The sequence below is a fragment of the Siniperca chuatsi genome, linkage group LG1, assembly GCF_020085105.1.
Source record: "Siniperca chuatsi isolate FFG_IHB_CAS linkage group LG1, ASM2008510v1, whole genome shotgun sequence".
NCBI classification, from domain to species: domain Eukaryota; kingdom Metazoa; phylum Chordata; class Actinopteri; order Centrarchiformes; family Sinipercidae; genus Siniperca; species Siniperca chuatsi.
Window position 1 is genome coordinate 15,073,002 of NC_058042.1, and position 23,983 is coordinate 15,096,984.

Here is a 23,983-nt window from a genome sequence, read left to right on the forward strand (position 1 = left end):
AGTGGTTCATGGAAAGTTGAGGGATAACTAAAGCTATTACAATTTAACCCCAAACCACAAGTGTTAACCTCATGGTGGCCGTAGAGGAAAAGTCAGGGGATCATCAAAGTCATTAGTGTTCATTCTCTGGGGATCATGAATGTCTGTACCATATTTCACAGCAATTCATTGAATAGTTGTTGAAATATTTCAGTCTCAACCAAAGTGAATGGCCAACAGACCAACATTGCCATTCAGAGCCATCCAAAACATTTTGGTTTATGAACACTATACTTCTGAAAATACATCTAACATAAATTGATAAATTAAAGTTAGATATGGATAAAAATGCTGCCATTTTTTTGTTGCAGTTTACTGCTCTGCATTTCCTTTTTGCACATCTGTCAACTTACACACCCATACGGATACATATTTGATAACCTCTAATCAACAGTCAGGCTCTAATCAATAGTTTCAAAAAATATTTTTTTTATAATGTACATACATAAGTACAAATACAGGTATAGACTCTAAGTTACAGTAGAGTACATAATTGTACATAATATGTAATTAGTGCCTTTCAATCCCTGTCCTCTACTGTGACCTGTGGACAATGCCCACACATTTACTAACAGCCAGGACACAAACACAGAGGAGGAGGAGCCTGGTCTCTGTCACTGTAATCCCAGTGTTGTTTTTACAAGGGGATTCCATTCATACATCCAGCAGCAGCTTATGAAGCTCTGTGGGTTTCTAAGAATGAGGAGTGCTGACATGGACTGTATCTGTGTGACTTAAGGAGGCCAGTTTACAACCTGTACTGTAGCTCACTCACTGCTAATCCTATACTAATAGATAACATCACTGAAGAGAAACAGGAGAACTGAGAAACAAAGACACATGAGTACTTGGCTCAAGGATTTTATACATCACTGCTTCCTTCACACTGCAGTTTTGGCTATGAAAGTTCCTGACAATGAGTAAAAATGGGATATAATTTGTAATTTTTTTTTTCCAGAATCAGATGAGAACTTTTCAAGTAATGTGGATCACTCCATTAAGATCAAAGCAAAGAGTAACTGAGTCAAAATCACTTGAAAAAACCTTTGAAAGAAGCAAAGTTACAATGAAAACAAGTGTATTTGGCAGATGCCCACAGTCCTATTTTATGTGTCATTTCAAGTTAAAAATAAAAACATTTTTTTCATTTATTGCCCTTCGTCCTCTGATCTAAAGTCTGGTCCATGAGCAGTAGAAACATCAGGGTACAAATATTAAAAGTACCAGAAAGAGCAGAAGTATGACTGCTCACTTGCTGCTGGCCTATGAATGATTTATCTTCAGTGATGCTGCAGGATTTTAGGAAGATATATTGAGCCATGCCAGCCAGTGGATTAGACACAGTATGGCTGGCTGTGCAGACAGAAGTTAGTTTCACTTTTCACTGCCTCTGGAGAAATATGGAGAAACTCACAAACAGGCTGGAGTGCACTCAACAATGCGTACCCAAAGTGACCCCTTCAGTACAAACAGACAATGCTGGCATCTTAGAGCACAAAAATAACACAATAACAGGACACATTAGGCACTGACTGCAGTGTGAGGTGAAGTTAATGAATATTACATGAGACATCAGCCCAAAATAGAGAATCTCCCTCCTGCCCTGGATTTAAGAGGTTATTGGCAAAGCTTTACAGATTACCTCATCAAAGAATCCCAGCAATGTGTACTAGTAATGTTATAGAAAAATAATTAGTTGATTCATCGATTAATGTATCAGCAGAAAATTATGTTCTTCAATTATAATATGGTTAGATATAAAGATAATTACAGTTGATAAAATGTATACACTTATCAAAAATGATTAAATAATTAATGACAAAAGGCATTTGTCGCAGCACTACAGTCTAATATCACACTATAAGAACATCATTAAAAGATTATGAAAATTCATCTTTGACCTTGGAAACAGCAGTTGACAAAACAATCTCAACACAGCATCCATTTATTAGCTGAGGTTTCAATCATATCACATGAACTTTATCAGCAGTTGGAGTTTGCCCCATTGTCATAGAAGTGTAGATTTTTAAATTTCCATTTTTTGTCTGCGGACTTTAAGGACTTAAAAGCTGACGATCGTGACGATCATGTGACATGATCAAAACCTCCACTTCAGCCACTAAATGGACCTCGTGGTGATACTGTTGTCTCAAATGCTGTTTCCAAGTCAACAATGAACTTTGATTGGAACAATAAATAACGTTTGTGATACTAGTTAGTAAAACTTGCTATATTAATCATGTGATATTGATACTATTTCCTCTATCTAGCTGCGTGACGAGAATATACTACATGGATAGCATCAGCCTGTGGTCTACAGGCTGGTAGGTTTGTGCCGGTTCATTATTATTATTTGTTGTCTGTGGCTTTGGCTCAAATACCCGTGAACTGGAATGAGCTAAAAACACAAAACTTGGCCCAGTAACTGTAAATGGTGTGCATGTGCTTCCACAGAAATATGAGCCTACAAAACAGCCTCTTGGACCACTAAAGTCTGCCTACCTAGACCTAGATATTCTGCCATTTATAATTTTTTGAAAGACACATTTTTGATATCTCCTAAACTGTACGTCTGATTGCTACCAAATTTTCAGTGGATTATCATTTGACATACCTTATCAAAAGTTGTATAAAGCTTAGTAAATCTTAGTTTTCAAGATATTGACCAATGAACTTTAAAAGGGGCGTGGCTCAGCACATAAATGGACCAATCATCACAAAACTTGCAGGATATGTCCACATAAGTACCTGAAACATACCCTGAAAGTTTCATTTAAATCGACCACTAAGGGGCCACTACAAATGCAAACAACTGAGCGTGGAATAACACAAATCAGATTATAAATCAGAAAGTGTTTGTTTTCTTCATTTGTGAAAATGCAAAAATGGGAGATTTCACTGCTTTTATTACATCTAGGCCACATTTGACCAGTTCCAGACTAAAAGCTTTAAACTTCCAACAGTCTGTGTTGGCTTGAACCCCAGAATTGCTGCTTGAGGCTAGTATTTAGTATATTTAGTAAATAACGTATTTCTGTCTGATTCTGATTCTGATATTTACAATTATAATTATATTTAACATTTGAACACATATTTAAATTTAAACCAGTGAAATACTTTTTGTAAGCTTGTAGACACCAGTTTAACTATCCTGTTCAATCAGTGTTAAAGGGGATGGGGTAAGGGTTGGGGGGCTACCAGAGTACATTCTCCTGTTACCTCTGCGGTAGTATGTTATGACAAATCTTCAGATAGAGAGCACATCCCCATTCTGACACTTCTACCAAAGCAGCAAGGCTCCCAGTCACACACACCCACACACACAGACAACACACACACACACCAGAGACATGATCCCACCACAGATTTCCTGTCGTCCTCTGCCCAGGTGGCTCTAACTGGAGAAGAATGCCTTACTATGATTTTTCTTCAGCTGTTTATCTCATGTATATTATGTCTAATAACAATGGACTGTGTGCTCTGACCAGAACAGAGTTGAGATGAGATGCCTTTTGGGATTTGCCTTTGTTCATATCTTCTAGTTCATCAGGTGACAGTGGTGCATCCAAAATAGCTCCACTGACTCTTCCTCTTTCCATTTATATTCTCAGACATTTTCAAAGAAGATTTTAGCCAGCCAGTATGTTAGTTATTAGTTTTACTTTCCATATAAACTTAGTCACTAACCAGGGCCACTATTGCACAGGTGGGAAAAATAAAAGTTAGAGCAAAAAGATAAAGAAGCAGAAACTAAAGGAGACAGGTGAACAAAGCATGAAGGAGCATGGTGCTGAGAGGCAGAGGTGGAACAAAAGGGGCCGAAAGACAAAAGGAGAAAGACCATAATGCAAAGGGACAAAGGACAGAGGGACATTGTCAGCGTATGGCTCAGAGGTCGTCTTGACTGCTTCGTAATGCCTGACTGTTCAGCTGGAATTGATGGCAGTCGATGAACATCATTCTGCTCACGGCTCCCCCGTCCTACTTCAGGGGACCAGTGGTGACAAGAGGTGCATGACACATCCTACTTGATCTAGATAACCTCAGTGACACTCCCTAACAGAAGAATAAAACAAATGACTAATATGTTGCCTGGCTAAAAACATCCTTGAAAATGTCTGAGGAGAAAGATAAGAAAACAAGGAAACATAACAAAGCTTTTTATTTACTGGTTGGAGTCTGTAAGCGCTTTGAAAGCCACCTGTGCAGACGAGGATGTGACTGAAAATCTGTGGTGAGATCAAGACTCTGATTAGGCCAGACAAGCGTGACAGATGGACAGACCAGATTAGGCATATAGACATGTATCAAACAAGGCGGGACAACGTTCATGTCCGAGTGCTGTCTGACCCCTGTGGGGAGGGTGACAGGCAGGTCAATGGCTGGTTTCAAAAAGCAAGGCTGCTCCCATGTGCATAACAGACATCAGTACAAACACAAACTCAAGTTTAAGGCACATTAAAACTCAATGTGTGAGCAGAGATCTGCTGAGAAGACAAGTTGGGCTAAAGCAAAAGTGGAAAGTAGCCTGCGATACTGCCATACCTACTGTATACCGCATATATATGATCCCACCAACCATAAGCATGTTATATACATTTTGCTTTGGGATCTTTAAAGATAACTGCCCACTACCAGAAGGGGCAAGTCCTAAAACATATATACAAACACAGGAAGGTGTCAGTAGTAATGAACTCAATTAGCTGTTAGTGTGGCTCCATCTATTTCCTGAAAATGCCCACTTAAGCTATACTGTAGAGACCAAGCATAAAGTTGACGTGTGCTTCAATGCAAATGAAATGTGGTAACAAAACTGGATTACCACGGTCAAAGACTCGCGTACTCTCTTTGCTTCGCAGCTTCATCTAAACTAGCAAACAAGCAAAGATGTAGCTTGTTCTAAATAATCACCATCAATCAGAAGCCTATCTACTAGGCTTAAAACTCTTTATATAAGGATTTTCTGAAATGTCAATGGAAATGGGAAATTCACTTCCGGAACCAGAGCCGTTAAAAAAGTGGGCGGTCACTGTTGAGATCTATTGCTGCTGAGTTTTTCAAATGTAATTTTTTTTTCTCCGCTTTGAGCACCGCAAGCCGAATACCATTTAGTTTCATTATATTTGAGAGAATGAAGACATTTCTATGGCTGATATCTCAAAAACTCATCAACTCACACCAACCCAATCTAGATGGATAAATAGCACTACAGGTAAGAGGAAAAATATGTTTTTGATTTTGGGCTGTCCCTGTCCCTTTAAGTTAGCTTTGCCCTTCATTCAATTATGCCATACAGATCGCATATACAGGTTCAAAAATGAGACTGGAAGCAGCAGCCATACTGATGATTTTGCATTTGATGTTTAGGCTACAGGTATTTCAGCTCAATAACTTCAAATGTATACAATATGCTTAAATGACTGTTGAGCGTTTTTCTAATAATACTACAAAGTTTTATCGTAGAAAAGGTTTCAGTCGTAGTCATCTGGACACTGTTTTCAGAATCAAGACGTTTCGGCTCCCATCCGGAAGTCATTCTCAATTGACAAGATGACTACGACTGAAACCTTTTCTACGATAGAACACTCCTGGACGAATGACGGACTATACCGTACTACAAAGTTTTGCTTGATTTCCTACCACTGAGCTACTATAGTTAATCCACACCAGTGGTCCACTTAAACTTGTTGTCATGTTGTTATTATCACCTGGTAATGTGGCTGGCTTTAAAAACTTGGTCATTGGAAACTCTTTTGCTGGTACATCAGAGTACTTGAGGAAACAGCCACAACTTTTTCAATCCAAGAAATTACCAAATTGATTTAATTCTGCTAAAAAAAAAAAACATCCATGTTTCCATATTATTGTTTGGGTTTGATTTTCCTACAACATAGCAATGCTTTTGGTAACTTACTCTCAAATTTTACATGGGAAATAAAAAAAATCAATCTAAGGTCATATGCAACATTAAATTATGGTCAGCAATAATATGTGATTTGTAGTTAATGTGTTACTTGTGTAGTCATACATTATTTGATTGGTTAGTCAGTTTCAATCTTATTGAAACTGATCTTACATGGGAGACATGATAAAAAAAATCATGATAATCACTAAGGGTGCTTCAGTGGGCACACATCACACACATCAACTTTCACTGACAGTATCAGCCACTTCTTGATTTCCAGACATTATCTACTACACTACAATCTAATGTTTCTACATCATCTTAAGAAAAATGAAATGCCTTAATTATGTAACATTAGAAAATATTAATGCTGACAGACAGATATAAACCTGCCAGGCAGAGAGAAAGAAAGAAAAGAATAAATTGGGATCTCTGTCAGACACAAGTGGATCCCCTCTGCTGTGTCCTTCTCTATTTGTGGGACGGCAGTGATGGATTCCATCTTGTCAGCCCCCTGTGAGCCATCGTGACAGTCGAGAGCCACCAGAGGCCGAGAACGTGTGACTCACAGATTCTAAAAGTCATTGCTGCTCCGCGTCTGACTCTGACTGGAGACAATGAGTCTCTGATAGGCCTCTGTAACCATCACTGCCGCCAAGAGGCTCTTTAAGCAGCCATTACCAGACCCTTAGTTAGGCTCACCATTACATGAATCCAGACCTGCTCTGTGTAAGAACTGCAGTCAGACTCAAGAAGGATGCAGCTAGAGAGTCAAAGTTTTATATCAACCTTTATGTTGTTGTTGTTTTCTGTCTGACCAACCATTGCTAGCCTAGCCCCTGTACGGTGAAAACCAATGAGAATCCAGAGCCAAAATACCCTCATGTATTGTTTTGATCCCGTTTGGGAGCATTTAGGTTTCTCAGTAAATTATAGCAACACTGAATACAGAGTACTGGACAGAAACTGTGTTGATGTCTAATCAAAATAGGATATGTCTCTGGAAAAAAAAACTCAAACATGTTAAGTCTTTTGCAAAGTCATGCACCAGAGTCTGTCTATTGACTGTTTGTGCATGATTGTGTAATTAAGTCTGAGCAATACTGACTGACTTTTGTTTTTACATAGATAACTTACTTCAGTGTAGAGCTGTTTTTTTCCCAACTTAAATCACCAATGTAATTTCCTCTATATATCTGCCTCTTTAGCATTTAGCAGTGTCAAACACAAAGCTCACACAGGCCCAACAAATATGACAACAACAACATAGCTCTAACTTAACAAAAGCATCAAAACTATTAATATACATCTTAGCCACTAACTTCTAAAATGTTTAACAAACAGCAATACAAAAGACAATATGCAAGAAATAAGCAAGAAGCTATACAATGGCTGCAGTCAAAAAGTACTTAGTACATTTTACTACCCACTATTCTGCCTGTGGATGCTATCACTATGTGGAACTTGTTATTACTATGGAAAGCTGCATGAATATGAGCATGTAGTGATGCATTGATAGATTATCTAATCTTTTAGATCATTTTGGTCATTTTTTAAAAAGATCATAAAAAATCCAAGACAGATAGTATTCAACTGTAATAATAATAAAACTTTATTTATATACTGTATACAGTACTTAAAAGTATGGTGTTATGTATGGCCGAAAGGTGAAAAAATTATAATACTGGAGTGAAATGCTGTATTCTTAGAGTTGTACAGGATACAAAATTCCATGCAAATTGTTTTAGCATTAAACTGTAGCCATTCAATAAAGCAAAAATTCAGGATTTAAATTGGACCAGAAAACTTATCACTAAAGGCCCTAACCCATAGACAAACAAACACAGATTCTCACACTGGCACAGACACCCACAAATCTACACTCACACACACACACACACACACACCAACAAACACGTAAACACACACCCACAGGGTGCTTGGAGAACGGGTGGGGGTAAGGGGGTGAGCCACGAGTCAATAAACCCTGTGTAATCTGTTCCCTTTAGTGGCATAAACCATCTGAGAGGAGATTACAACCGTTCTGCCAAAGTAAGAACATGCGAGTTCCTAATGGACAGAAACACTGAAAAAAACGCACACACACACTCACACACACACACACACACACACACACACACACACACACACACACACACACACAAAAACACGTGTGTGCACCTTTGCATATATTCTATAAAGAGCCATGGAGAGTAAGAGCAGTGTGCTCCAAGACTGCCATGATGTCATGACTTGTGTTTTTAAGATCAGACTTCATGATTTTGATACAAAAAGGCTTTTTTTTACTTTAGGGAGAGCGAGACAGAGACATACTGAGAGTAAAGGAGAAATTTCTGCATTTTTTCAGAAAAAAAATGATTATCATGACAGGCCCACCCTAGACTTGGGCTCCTGCTGAGGTAACTAATGCTCGGCATTGTCAGTTTGTGTGAGATTACGCATCATGGCTTCCATGAGTGGAAGAGTGGAGGGGGTAGGACAGGAGTAGAGTAGAGTATGTGTGTGTTCCTCTGAAGAGCTGGGAGGGAGGACATGTGGACAGGCAAATCAGAGGGCTACTGCATGTGTGTGTGTGTTGGGGGGAAGAAGAGACACTAACTTTATGCATCATTAAGCAGGTGGACTGAGAACACTAGGCGGAGCTGTCACTGTGGAGGGGAGCAGAGTAGACATCTGGCATACAATACAGGACGATACACCCACATGTCAGTAAGAGCTGCAGCCAGTTTAAACACGCGTCATCAGGCTAATTATTATTTATGGATCATCTCAAATTAATTACAGTGCAGTGGTTATTACAGACCACTGTGTGTTTTGTATAATGACAATGTGTTTTCCTGTTTTATGCAGTGGATGGAGCTTATACTGTAGAGCTTTCTGTTTGTTCCTCAATGATGTTTTCATTTACATTCATGTACATTCATCTGAACTCTATTAATTTGACTGTAACCAGAATAAGACAATACTTTATTATTATTACAGCTATTACACCTTAATCGAATAATCTGACATTAAGGTTGCAATCGGATCAATCATAACTTGATTAACAATGTTGGGTTAATCTGGCAGTACACCCCAAACAAAACAGAAATTGGTGACAATGTGGTGGATTTATGATAAACAAAACCCCCACACTAGCCATTGATCACCGCAGTCTGCACAGACCTCCAGGCAGAACCAGTAATTCTTGTACAGTCCTATTCACACTCTCCCAAATACACCATCACCTGGCAAATGGCCTATAAAATCTTGAACTTTTTAGCTGGACCTCAGCAAAGTGGGCCAGCCCTATAAACGCAAAAGTCTGTCCTTAACTGAGAGATGAAGTTACACCATTGAACGGTTGGGAGGTGCAATCACGTGCCACGACGATTTGCATCGCACTTGACGCAAGAGGCGTGATGACATCACTTCTGCCGCGCAGACCCTCGTGCCGGGGACACTGCATCTAGCATAAACAAAGCTTTACAGCAAGGTGCGGACAGTCCTCAAGCACACCCTTAGGAGTACATTGACCATACATGGTCCAACCATATACTAGGTTTCGGCCTAGTCTTGTGGCCATGTTTTCAGTTTTGATTTTTATATTATTTCAACCTTGTCGAGATGGAGCAATTATGACAAAGAAATGAATAAATTCCAGGTGACCCTCTAAATGAACTCTCTAAATACACATAAATCTACCAAGATTGTTGTTGCTGTTTTTCACATTATTTAAGTAAGTTAGAAATATAGTTGGCGCCCAGACCCTACAGAGCTTTAAAAGTCAACAATAAAATCTTAAAATCAATTCTAAAACCTACAGCCAACCAGTGAAGAGAGGCAAGGATGGGAGTAATCTGGTCTCATCTTTTGAAGGTGACTTAAAGCCTAGCAGCTGCATTTTGGACAAGTTGGAGGCGAGAGATGACATTGCAAGGCATTGTAAGGTGTGATGAAATAAAAACATGAATGATCTTTTCAAGGTCTGCTTGAGATAGAAATGACTTTATTTTTGAAATAGTCCTTAGCTGAAGAAAGCAGAGTTGAACAACTTTTGTGATTTGGTTTTCAAAAGATGAAGTTTAAATACAAAATTCAAGCCTAGGTTATGGGCAGAGAACTTCACGTTTGATGTGAAATTGGTGTAAAATTATCTAAAACAAGGACAAATGACATCAAGTTAATAATGTCATGACTGTTTATTGAATTGCTGATGCAATGCACTGCTCCTCATACATGATCGATGGATGGGAGTAGATTTTTAATCAAGGGGGTCGAGTGTTTTAGAAGATCATAAAACCATCTGGTGCACAACCACCCCCTCATCTATACTCCTCTTCTGCTGCTAGAAAAAATACAATGATCTCAAACAATCTCTCAAATAAAATTGTCATCTTATCTTGTCACGCATTAATAAACTGCTCAGTCTGGTTTCTTTTGATGTTTTGATTCTATGCATGTGCCACAAAGGTCAAAGAGTAAACCGGATGCACTCGAAAAAAAAATTGCATGTTTAGCAATGGTGGAAAAAAGCAGTTTTACTGGGCTGACAGTGAAATGTTTTTTATGTTACAATTAAGAAACTAAACTACAACTAAATAAGGCAACCCATAGGCAGTTATAAAAAATAGATGGATAGATGGGTGGATGAATGCATAGAGCTAAAGTAAGCAAAGTCCCTCCAACATTTATCTACTATATTCCTACTCTCATTAGCTCAAAGGTTACCACACATCTGGATATAAACTGATCAAACAACTCATGTAAACTTGGGTTATTAACTAAGTCGTGCAATTTTAAATTTCATAAATGCCTTACATTATTGAGTATTACCTCGATCTGGGTATTCACAGTAACTGAGTTACTTGTGTGCATGCAAGCCTACTGATTCTGGGCTCTGACTTCACACTAAATAAAGACAAACATGGCATGCAAGTGAATGCATGGGGTGACTCCATGAAACACACACTGCAGGCACACGCTGGGTCAGCTTCCCTTCGTTAAAGTGGCTGTCAGAGGCGATACAGTAATCCTGTTTTAATGGCCGTGCCCCTTCCCCCACCATGAAGTGATGGCCCCAGACATACAGCCGCGCCTCTCTTAAGGGAGAAGTGTCAAAACCAAGTCACCACTATGTCCTTTGCAACACATTTAACAGCAGTATGAGCTAAGAGGAGAAAACCTATCCTTTCACCCTGTGTGACGACTCCTGATTCAGTCAGGTGTGCGTTACTACAGGCGACTGTGCATGCAAAGGTAAAAAGACGTTTGTTTCTATATATAGGATGCACTCCCCAGAAACCAGCTTGGACATTCATTACAATAAACCAGTGTTTGTTTTCTCACTGTAAAGTAATGCCAATCTGGAAGGATTATACCTCGTGCTTAATGTTATCTATGTGGATTACAGAAGAAGAAGAACTGAATGTGCCCATTGTTCGAGTAATGAGAGCCCATAATTAGACTGAACACTACTCTGCTGTGCAATGGTTTTTAAATTTTCCTTTTTTTATTAATAAGGCTCCTAACATCAATGAGCAAAAGGAACAGACTTACCTTAATATGACCTATGACCTATAGTGTGATCAAAACACAGGACATCCTGTATACCAGCCTCTGTCATGTTGTCAAAAGCCAGATAAGGTTACAGGCATTAATGTCAACCTCTTGTTCCCTGATATCAACCAACTAATTTACAAGAAGCACAAAACCATTGATCAATTAATCAGTTAGTCGACTGACGGAAAATTAATTAATTAAAATAATAACTTTTTGAGATACATGCATGACTAATCTTTTAAGAGATTTACAATGCAATAATACCAAACATTTTCTTTTTCCAGCTTCTCAAATAAGGATTCTCTGCTTTTCTCTGTTTTTTTAATCATTGAAGGGGCTGCAACTAACGATTCTTTTCATTATTGATTAATCTGAGGATTATTTCTTGATAAATAACACTAGTTTTTTGGTCTATAAAATGCCAGAAAATAGTGACCATCACCATGTACATCACAGGTTTCTAAAGCTCAAGGTGACGTCTTCAAACTTCTTGTTTTGTCTGACCAACAGTCCAAAATATTCAGTTACTATCACAAAAGACAAAGAAAAGCTGCAGATCTTTACATTGGAAAAGCTAGAACCAGAGAATGTTTAGCATTTTTGCTTAAAAGTGACTTAAATGATTAATCCTTGCAGATCTATTTTCTATCTACAAATTGATTACTCAGGTCTATATAATTGCAAATTGTTGGTTGGACAAAGCAAACATTTTGAAGATGACACCTTGGATTCTGGTAACTTGTGATGGCTATTTTTTTAAGTATTTGGGGCATTTTATGCTTTATTAGATAGTCAACAGTAGAGAGATGACAGGAAATGAGGGGACATGGCCGGACCCCAACTGGAGACATTGTGGCTCATGGTCGGCACCTTAAACCCCACCAGGAAGACCGGTGATGGAGATTTTTGTCTGATATTTTATAAACCAAATTATTTATCGATTAGCTTATAATCAACAGTTTAACCGAGTTAAAATAATCCTTGGTTGCAGCCTTACAATGCAGTACAACGAATGAAAAAGAGAAACTGATGATAACAGATGTTTTCAAAAGCTAAAAAGTATACAACTATGAAGTAGAGAGCAGGTAAGTTTGGTGGTTCAGCTGGGTGCGTAGTGAAAAATGTATAGATGGGCAAATACTAATAGACATTGATATGAATTAAACTAGTGGAAACATTCATAGGAAAACACACAGTAACATAAGCAGCCAATGTCTTTGCCACTTAGCATCACTCCTACACATTCTGAGCTAAATGCAGGCTAGCTACTGAATAAGTGATGAGAGTGGAGACATCAGTCGACATTTTTTTTACCACATCAGATCACAGAAATAGATCTAAGAACAGAGACCTGCTGGGAAAATACAAATCACCACATTTACACTTGGAAGCTTCAAATGAACGATCGCTAAAAGGGGAAGGAAAACACGGAGTGCGTGCAGGTGCAGTTGAAATAATTTCAAAGCGGACTGTATCGGACGGCGCTGAGCATTGTTTGATACTGTTGTTGTGAAAACACCTGCTCTGTAATGTCCGCTTCTCCGACCGCTGCATGTGAAACTCACCCTCGCCAGCGGATCACAACAAACAGTCCACCAAGCGAAACACAGATAAACACAGAGGGGCAGCACGCGCGCACAGAGCACCACGCACGGCTGCACAGAAAGCTACTGTACAAGCCTCTTCTTCCCTGGACAAATGCCTGCTGTGCGTGAAACAGTTGTTGAAGGCAAAGAGAGATGGAAGCAGCCGACTTCCGCCAGCAGCTGCTCAGCTTCAACTTCATACGAGACACAAGCGAAGGGGAAGAGGGGAGCAACAAGGCTAAGAGGCTAATTTTAAAGCTATTTTCTCCACATGAAAAGACACACTACCTTTGCCACTCTTTTCACGCAAGCACTAACACACGCTCCTCATTCTCACGCGCACCTCCTCCTTCTCTCTACTCACCACAGCTGTCTCTTAGTGGGGAGGCAGTCTTTGTTGGAGGCTGTCACTCCCATGGCCATCTGCATCACCGTGATATATTTCTGGTACTTCATTTTGTCCTTCTTTACTACTACCGCTACTGCTGCTACTACTACCGCTACTACTTCCACTAATACTTCTACTTCTAGGAATCCGCGCGCCACAAAAGCGGCACAGGTGAGTGTGCATTCAAATGTCTGTTATTGTCCCCTGGCACCCGCAGCATCTTCAGTATCAAAAACGCCATTTCCACGTCTGGAGGACTGCTGACAGGGAGAATGTTCCCCGAGGAGCTCAACGGAAGGTACCACGCCGCCGCGACCCATGTCTCTAATCTCATTAGAGCTCAGAATAGATTGGCTAATCCATTCAATTTTAGTCAGGACCGGGTCATTGTTGTGGTTCGCCCTAAAGCGGCCACTTTTTTCTCTCTATTGTCCTTTTTTTTTTACCCCGGTTTGTCTATATGGAGTACAAGAGTCAACAGAAAAAGACAGAGTCAGAGATAAGATGCAACGGCGGTGGCACCCAAACGTCTGCGAGGTAGGAAAGAGAGTGCGCGTGTGTCCAACGAGAGAGAGAGGGGGAGAGCTGGGGAGTGACAGAGGAGGGGGGAGGAGGAGGAAGAGGAGAGGAGAGGAGAGGAGGAGGAAGAGATAGGCAGCGATGTAATGGCTTAAGAGGGGGGAACCTACTACTGCTGAGTAATATCTGACTGTTGTACATTTGGAGGCAAATGCATCGTTTTGGATGTTTTGGGTGTCATTTGCTCATTGTTGGTCCACAAGGCACAATAAAAACATCAGGGTTTGGGTTATTAGCAAACACTTAAAACTGGAGTTCAGGGGATGGAGTGAAGCAAAGCAGCACTGTGAAACCACATCAGTCTTTAATAGTCTTGGATGAGATGAACAACAACAATTCAATACCAATTCTGAGGTTTTTACAAACTAAAGATGTCAACCCATGGAAGGCAAAATGTGCTAAAGGAAACTGAAGAACAGCAACAAAACAACATAGTACACAGAATAAGTATTCTTATTTCTACTATTTTTATTCTTACTTGCTTTACTTGTGTGAATATCTCTTTATACTGTGTTTTCTTTTTTATTTTCCATTTATACTGTATATATTTCAGTGCTTGTAATTTGTAAAAACTGTAACATAGTAACATAGATGCACCTTTCTGTACAGTTCATTCACTGCTTGTAATCTGGAACGTTGTAACTAGTACCACATACTTTCACTAATGTGTTGCACCATCATTTGCACTTTGCACCTTTGTTTTAGTTTTTTCTATTTTATTTAATTTTAATCTGTATGTATATTCTATCTTACTATATATATATATATATATTTGTACAATGTAGCTATTAGAGCTAGATCTATGGAAGCATATACTGGACTATATTCAAATGATAATGTAAATTTGAAAACTAAAATGTAATTCCACAATAGCATTATAATTTTCCACATATGTATGTGTTATTTGAGCAAAAATGAAAATGCAATAATCCAATTTTCATTTTCACATACTTATATCGGTGTTTGATGACTATATTAAAATGAAAATGGTAATTCTAATTCAAATTTGAAAATGAAATATAAACAATAACCTGATTTGCCATTTATGCAAGCAATATTTAAGTCAAAATGAAAATGAAATTTTCTAACAATATGAAAATGAAAACGGCATTTGACATTTCATTTTCAAAGACTTAACCTGCTGTACTTTGGACAATATTCAAATGCAATAAGTGAAACAGCGCCCCCAATCTTTGCATTTATATTTACATGTCACCACACTCTTTTGGGGTCAACATGAAAATGAAAATGAAATCTGTCAGTGCTCTCATCAAGGCAGGTCTTCAGTTAGGACTCACTTGCTTAAGCATCTGCTGTTTTGCACATTTACATAGTCCGCTTATGGCAGAAAGGCAAGAAGGCAGCCGTGCCTCACTGACTACTGGATTACTGTACAAAAACACAACTTTATAACTGTATTCACTGAGTTTGGTGAAACTAGTGATATGGTGCACTGAATTTGATGAATTTACTGTTTATCAAACCACAAATGAGACAAGAATTAGGTTTGAAAAATGATAGATGCCGCAATGTTTCTAGGGCAGAGCCTCACAGATTACTGTATAAAAACACACAACTTTTATAACTTTATTCACTGATTTTGGTGAAACTGGATGACAATGATGATGATGATACTTTATTGTCAGATTGAGGCTGAAATATTTCTTGCATCATAGCAGCTGCATTTGCAACATCACAGAGATCATATTTTATGAAGAAAATATTTTCTGGTTTTCCCTCTGATGTCCTCTGGCTGCTTTACGGAGTTTCCTGATGGACAGATAGCTTTACTTGTTGCTAAAGTAACCGCTAACTGCTGCTTAACTAGTTAGCTGTTCTATTAGCTGACTCCGCCCGGACTGGGAGCGCAGAGCGGCTGCGTGATGTTGTTTACACCGTTAGCACAGGAGCTTTGGACTGCCAAGAGGAGGAGGTTTTCAGGGCCAACATGGAATACAGTACAGAGGTGATTTACAGCGGCTCCGGCCAGGACTCTGACGACAGAGACGGTAACGTTACCGAGGTGCTTTTCTAGTCAGGTTTTACTCCTGGCACCCCGGGCTGACCCCCCCGGCCCACTTAGACCTCCGGAGGTGGACATTGATTGATGCCTGACCTCTCTCTCACTCCTTTACTGCTTGACACCCCGCCTAATCCCACCGTATCTTCGTCGTCCTGGTTGGGGCTGCTGTAAGTCACCTCGGTACTGTATTGAATTACATTTTCATTTTGAAGTTTACATTATCATTTGAATATAGTCCAGTGTACGCTTCCATATAGATCGATAAATTGGCTGGGCAGATACGTTTGAGGTCTTTTAGAAACAGAGTCCCCATTACATAGTGTGTCCACCAGATAGCACTGACATGTTCATTTTTCAACTGAAAATTTCCTGAAAACTGAAAAAGTACTTATCTTGCTCACAATTATTAAAAAATAAAATGTAATGGACCCTAAAAATGTTTATGTTATATGTTTATTAAAAAAATCCCTATCTAACAATATGTAATTATACATTTGTTTAATTTCTCAAATATCTATGTTGGTATGAACCTCAAAAATCTAGTATTGGTCGGGCCGTTATTTCACTATGTGGCACAAAAGTTTCCTTTGGGATAAAGTTTAATTTATTCTTATGTAAGAACAACAGGTTGTTTTCATCTCATATAACTACTGACCTTGTTGTCTCAATCTCCTTAAGTAGCCACACAGTCCTGCTCTGCAGGTTTATCTGAATGAGGAGGTGAGTCAACGTGATCTTATCGGCAGCTCAGTGAAACTGAGCCAAGCAAAGCAAATTAAGAAACCAGTCCGAAAGGACAAAAGTAAAAACAATCCAATTCATTTAGCTTGTTTATTTTATTATGGTTAATAATAAATGCAAAGTATAAATACATAAGTTTGCTACAGTAATGCTTTCAATAATGAGATTGAACAATATTCTGTATACGTCAGGAATTTTAAGTTGATTAAGTTATTTTATTGTTTTCAGGTCTCTGTGATAACGTGTTTTTTTTTTGTTTTTTTTACGTATGTTATCTCTTACTGCCAATCAAGAGAGTAATGCAAAGTCCATGTTACTTTTGCTCACCCTTTAGGGGCTTATAGTTCACAGAGTCTCTGAAGATGCTAATCAATTCAGTGATTGATTCAGTGTCAAATTTAAATGCCCAGTAAACATGAGTCTTTAGTGAGTCCTCAAGGACGAGGGGGACACCAGAGGATTTTGTGTGCACAAGATCTCAATTACAGTCACTCCCTGTGTGCTGGTATGTTTATGTCTGCATGGTGTTTGTCAAAGAGGCAAAATAGTGTTTTCTTTAGGACTGTGGGGTGATTAGGAGGAGTATAATGTAACCATAAAGACTGTTCACAGACTCCTTCTGTATAAAGCCCTTGGACAGGACCATTGACCTTTAAACAAGTTGGCAGTGAAGCTGGAGAGCATCCCACATTTTTTATAATGAAACTGTATCATGAGGTGAGACAGCACTTCACTGTCACTGTATTTACATATTTGTTCAGACTAATAAACAGAATGAAGGAAGGGAGAACTGCAGTGTATAAACCATAGTCCTCTTGAGATGGCACATGCACCGGAAAAAGTAAATCTAGATATAAACTCTATCAGGAATGAATAACACCACAATAAAATTGCCAAGGAGAAAAGGCAGACAGCCAGTGCAAAGGCAGGTAACTCCTGTTGGATGGGGCAAGCTGGTGAGCAGCTGGTGGGGAAGGTCAGTGGGGAAACTGCTGTTATCAGCACTGCTTGATATTGGCAGCTATGAAAACAACAGAAAATTCACCCCAAAAAAAACTCAACACAACCCACCTCGCCTTTCCTCCGACTCCTCTGATGTTTGTTTACAGTTCTTGGAGTTGGAAAGAGGATTAAGTAAACACACACACACAGACACACCAGTGGCCTGAAGGAGACTGAGGATGGTGAGGTCACCACAGCAGTGATATGGGCTTTAGCCAGAAGGACAGTGGAGACTGTGAATGACGCACACCATCAGCAGACTTCCAATATTCTCTTTAACCTCTGTTAATAAATATAATTTACTGCTACTTAGTGATGCTGACTCGCAAATGGAGTCCATCAGCCCAAGTACTCAAAATAGATTCTCTATGTCTCTACAATAACATACTATTATGAGCACATATGTTAAAGTGCTCAGTATGTAGCATGTGTGATGATTTTGTTGGCCTCAAACATAAGAATTGCTGTGTGGTTCATTTATTTGTCAATCAGACATTCACTCGATGGCCACAAGCTAATGTCTTCAGAGAGTCTTTAAACACATCTGCTTAATAAACTACAGCAGGAGTCTATTTCATCATCTTTATAGTCACAGACATAAACGGCTAACTTGCCCAAAACCCAGCTGTCACAGTTGTGATATTACTGTGGGTTAGGAAGAGATGAAGAAGAACACTGGATTGGTTTAAGAGTGAGATTTCCCTCTGGAGCAGCAACCATCCAAATGTGTTTCACCCCCCATAAATTACACTATCCCCTGGCCCCTGGCCACTATTAATCACATGACCACAGCAGCCAGATTAAATCTGTAGCCTTGGACTGTTTTCCTGTCTCACTCACTCTCTGCCTCTCTGTCATGCATGTGGCATACAAATAATCAACAAGCACACAGCGTGAGTAGACATCAGCTGAGCATATAGTAACACACATATGCAGATTACAACTATTGAGTGTGTCATCATAGAAATTAGTCACTGTGTGGGCGGTGTGTGTCGTCATCATCATCCACCTGTTATCATATCATACCCATCCTGAACACTGTCTGTAGGCTACAGCTCCCGATCTCAGTGCAACGTGGATGCTGTATGCATCCTGTAACTCAACACTCCACTGCAGAGTTTTATTTTCTCACTGCCAGACCTGCATCGCCACGGCAACACTGGCTCTGGGCTTGGCTACGGGGACCCTGGCACATGATATGCTTTCATATTAAAAGCAAAGTGATGTAAATTGAACAGGTATGAGAAAAACAGCCCTTTACTTTCATATAGAGCTGAAACAATTAATTGGCAACTATTCTGATAATCAATTAATCGTTTAAGTCAATTTTCAAGCATAAATTCCAAACAATTTTTGGACGGTTCAAGCTTCTCAAATTTGAATATTTTCTGCTTTTCCTTGTCTTATATCATAGTTAACTGAAAATCTCTGGGTTTTGGTCTGCTAGTTAAAAAACAATTTAAAGACATCACCTTAGGAAATTATGATGGCATTTTTCCTGCATATCCTGTGTTTTATAGAACATACGATTAATTGATTAATCAAGAAAATAATTTCTAGATAAATTGATAATAAAAATTATTGTTCGTTGCAGCCCTACTTTCATATTATGTTCTTTGTTATGAATAACATGGAAAAAATATATGGGCACAAATATGATTATTAGTTTTAATGTAGGATTCTCAATTCAACTGAAATCACTTGATATGATTTGTCCCATACCATTAAATAGCTGTTCCTCACAGTGAAATCAAAACTATAACGTAATGAAAAACATGGTGGTGCTTCTTTACATCAAGCTTGCCTTTAATTTAGACTAACTTGGAAGGCGCAGAATTATTACACACACATGGAAAGTGTTGCTAAAATGGGACACTGAAATAAATAATATATGCAGTGGCAGAATGTCACTATGGAGAACATCCTTTTTTAATTTAGATTGTAAATGGTGAGCTAAAATTAGATCTAAGATGGCAATGGGTCCATTTTCCAAACTGGTATAATGCTGTACTGTAATACGGAGGTTATTATAGCAGGTTATTTTAATTCATTATATTTGTTATATATATTATTTAACAGAGACAATACAGTTAAAACAGTTAAATAAAGAAAAGCAACAGATGTAATGTATGTAGGGGGTCTAGCCTAAGCTAATTTCCAGCGCATGTCCCTGGTTTATATGAAGGAGAGAAAATGTAAGGACAAATTGCTGATGCTAGAATTGCAAAAATGAAGTACAGGTCTGCACTGTAATGTACAGTGAAAGAGAGCAATAACTAACAGCAGTGTCTGCATGACAAAAACCCACCTGTGATGTGTATGAGACTTGCCAGAGAGCAGTGATGTGATAAGAAGACACACATGGACTGCCAGACATGGAGGCTGCAGAGGATGCATAAAGCATATGAATCCAACCAAGGGTAATGCAATATGTAAATGAAACAGTTTTTGAAGTGAATGTGTCTGCTGTTGTTTCCAAATTGCATGTGAAATGCAAGAGACACGACTCAGTGAAACCCCAAGCCCACACAGTTTTTCTCTCAGTCTACTTCTGAGGGTCTGCCTCTCAGGTCAAAGCTACAGAGAGGCGGCTAGAAACCTGGATAAAAACTGTTTTCAGTGGCAGCCATGTTAGCTCCAAAGTCCCTCCATCTGTTGCTAAGTTACAGGTGAAACAGACTTTTTTTATTAGAATACTCAGCATGACAGTTTTAGGGTAGCGCATGGACATGGTGAGATGTTGGATGTTGAACGGAAGATAAACAGAGGGAGGAACTGGGAATGAATGCCAGGAGCCCTGGATACAAAATGACTGCTGTTGCTGCTCGTCAGTGATTTATGGTTCAGCTTCAGGGGTGTTGGGGTTGTAGGGAAGGAAAACAAGGACAGTTCCACATGAAGAGGGATATACATGTAAACAGATATTCTGCCTGACAGTTGCAGAGAAAACTGAATTTTCATGGTAACTTTGTGTATGAGTCCATATACCAGTATGTGTTTATACGCAGTAGACAGTATTACTTGACAGTAAAGTGAAGCTTTGTGCTCCTGTGCCTCCAGTCAGCAGTGTTTGACACCGGCAGCTTCCTCCCCTCCTGCCCTTCCACTGTCACCTTTATTAACAGTCTGCCAGGTGGAGACTCTCTCTCCTAAGTGTCCCACTGTAGCTTCAGATTTGCTGAGGTAAGTGATGAACAGAGGCACAAAGAGCCTGTGGGAGGGAGCAGCTCTCCCTTCTGTTATAAAGCACTGTTTACAGGTAACACACAGCAGCAATATACACTGCTTACCACACAACAATACAAAGCATCTAAGTAACTGGTGGTATGCTCTGTTGCTGACATCTGTAACTGTGATGATACAACGTGTCTGCTTTTTAGTCTACCATCCAAAGGTTGGACTTTTTTTTTCAAATGTTACACAGGAAATGAATGCCAATCACATGGTGACAAAACTTGCAGATTATAAGCTTAATGCTTCAGACTTTTGTATAAAGAAATACCATATACTGTATTATGTAAACACACTTGATGTGACAACCAGTCATTACATGGTGTTACCAAATCCACCAAGACAGAATTCTTTGGTTAACACTTTAAATGACTTCATTTCTTATAACATTTTGCATGTTTAGATGTTGAAACTGAAGGTTTAAAAAATGTGAGGACACAAAGAAAGGTAATAAAATTCACACCTAACACCCCACCCCTCTTTTGGAGATTGTTTAGCTAAATGAAGACAAATGGCCTTATTTTGATAGGTAGGCCCTCATGGATTTATTACATGTCCTGGACTGCCAGACTGCTTTAAAAGTAGGGATACATAGTCTTGTCAATATTGTGATGTTGTCAGGCAACCAGCAAAGACTCCAGGAAGTCACTGCTCCCGAGCAAGAAATAGTCCAGCATTTAGCATCCCATAAAACTTCATTGTGTTTTTCACAGATTAAACAACCGAGATATGACGTGTTAATCAGTGAGCTTTAGAGGTGCTGGTAGGCAGATTTTGTTACCTCTGGACAGAGCCAAGCTAGCTGTTTCCCCCTGTTTGCAGTATTTATGCTTAGCTAAGGTGATTGAGTCCTGGCTGTAGCTTCATATTTAATGGACAGATATGGGTGCAATATCAATCTTCTCAACCTTCCTAACTAACTCTGAACAAGAAAGCAAATACTCATATTTCCCAAAATGTCAAACTACTTCTTAAGGGTTTCTGTTGTATACCCTGCCATGCATTGTGCCTAGATTATTTTTAAGACAGGGCATTCTTTCTGATAATTACCAAAATGACTTTTCATTGTACTAGCAGTCTGTTTAAATTCTACATAATGCTAGTGTCCCACAGATGAAACAGTGGGTGGTAAAAGCTTAAAAAAGGTTTGTGAGCATGTGTATTTGTTACTTTGACAGACACTATTCAATTGTGAGACAGAGAACTTGCTGCACGTTAAGTTTAGCTTTTGTCATTTAACAACTTCTGTCAGTGGCTTTTAAGGATACATAAAAAGTCACAATACAAAGTCATGAGAGCTCCTTGTTTAGAAATCAATGTGCTGCTCTTGGGAGGTACAGAATATCTACACAGCATGAGAAAAAAGACAAGGAATATAATGAGAAAAAAATCGAGTTATGGGATAAGCTCCCTGGTCTTTAGTCAAAAGCCCCTCGGCTCAACCTTCAAATTATACTCCTGAGGTATAAAACATCTGCTGAATGACTTGGAAAAAGAGATTTTAAAATCCATGGATTTTTGTTACTTAGTGAAGGTTGACAGAGCATACTTGCTTTTTTTAAGTGAAGCCCTGCTTGACATTTCCAAAGTTGCACACATACACACCTGGTGTAGTAAGATATTTTTGAAGAAAGTTTAAAGGGGATACATCAGAGTAACAGTTTGACTCTGCATTTTATTATCATTGTTTTATCCACTTTGTGGTAATTTCCTTAGTGCACAGTTATAAATGTATTAACTTCCTCAACATGAGACATGAGTGAATTAAATTTTTTCTTTACAAATAATGCATGTAGTCGGCTGTAGTTTGTATACAGTACAATGCTGCCATGTGGCCTTACGTGTTTGCTGTGTAGGCTGTCGCTGTGCATCCTATCATAGCAATCTCAGCAAAGACTGAAAATATTGCACCATCTGTGTATGCATACATTCATGTAAGCAAGGCATTTCGAGTGTTGTAAATATGCTATCCTGATTCAACTGTAAATAACAGTTTAACTGCAGGATAAAGGATTACATCCCAGTACTTTCAGATTGCTGGTCAAAGACAGTCTATTCCTATGATTAAAAGTACAACAAATACAATAGTATACTATAGACAGAGATTAGTCATAGAGTAGTAATTAAAAGTAATGAGGCTTATATTGTAACACTGATGTTATGGGTACTTACTGTGAGTACCAAAAGCTAAAAAAAATATGTATTGACAAAAGAGGAACTAAAAAGAGAATGGGATTCTCAGTGGAGTGCTAGACCCAAAATCCAATGAGCATATTCCAGAAAATGTGAAAAAGGTAGCACATCTCAAAAATTCAAGTCAAGAGGACAAAATACTCACATTCCACTTGTTGATTTGGCTCACATCACAATAGAAGATTGGTGCTAAAGGAAGCTTTCTACTGACAAAACATCAAAGTCTGAGTTGTCTTATTTATGCACACTCTGATTAGTGTCCCTTAAAAGCTTGCTGGGTCATAGTCACAACCAACTGTATTATTCATGCCAGAAAGTAACTATTAACTGGAGGCTTTAGATAGCAGCTTGACTGTAGCAGAATAAATATTGAAACATTGGCTTTGAATTGGAGTTAAGGCATGAATAATAATGTGACACTTTGATCTCTTCAGGCCTCTGTTCATAATGTTTGTCTCTTCTGGTCAATGATTAGCTGTATCATCTACAAAATAAATGTGTAAGGGTTATTTTTACACTGCACATACCCTGTACCCTCTGTACCAACATTTGTTGTAACAGTTCCCTATAAAAAACTGATGTCCAAAGCAAAATAACTGGGCAAACAGATAAAAACTGCTGTATATGTGTATTTTTCTCTCTCTTTAGAGTGCAAAAACCCAAGATTGACATACACAAGTAGTGCTTGATTTTCTCAAGAAGAAGAAGATGGTCTGTGGTTCAGCAGCCAATTA

The 23,983-nt window shown here is 38.8% G+C and overlaps 1 protein-coding gene across 10 annotated transcripts in view; it reads right to left on the reverse strand.

Annotated features, from left to right (window-relative positions):
• tjp1a (tight junction protein 1a) overlaps positions 1-14,022 on the reverse strand; it is a 101,968-nt gene extending 87,946 nt beyond the window's left edge. For 5 of the 10 annotated variants that reach the window (XM_044201318.1, XM_044201372.1, XM_044201346.1 and 2 more), the window contains exon 1: positions 13,457-14,022. In XM_044201318.1, the coding sequence (XP_044057253.1) occupies positions 13,457-13,548 (92 nt within the window). In that variant the 5' untranslated portion in view covers positions 13,549-14,022. The remainder of the gene's footprint in view (positions 1-13,456) is intronic. The other 5 variants (XM_044201407.1, XM_044201355.1, XM_044201328.1 and 2 more) reach the window with 2 other exon arrangements.
• Between the last annotated feature and the right edge of the window lie 9,961 nt (positions 14,023-23,983).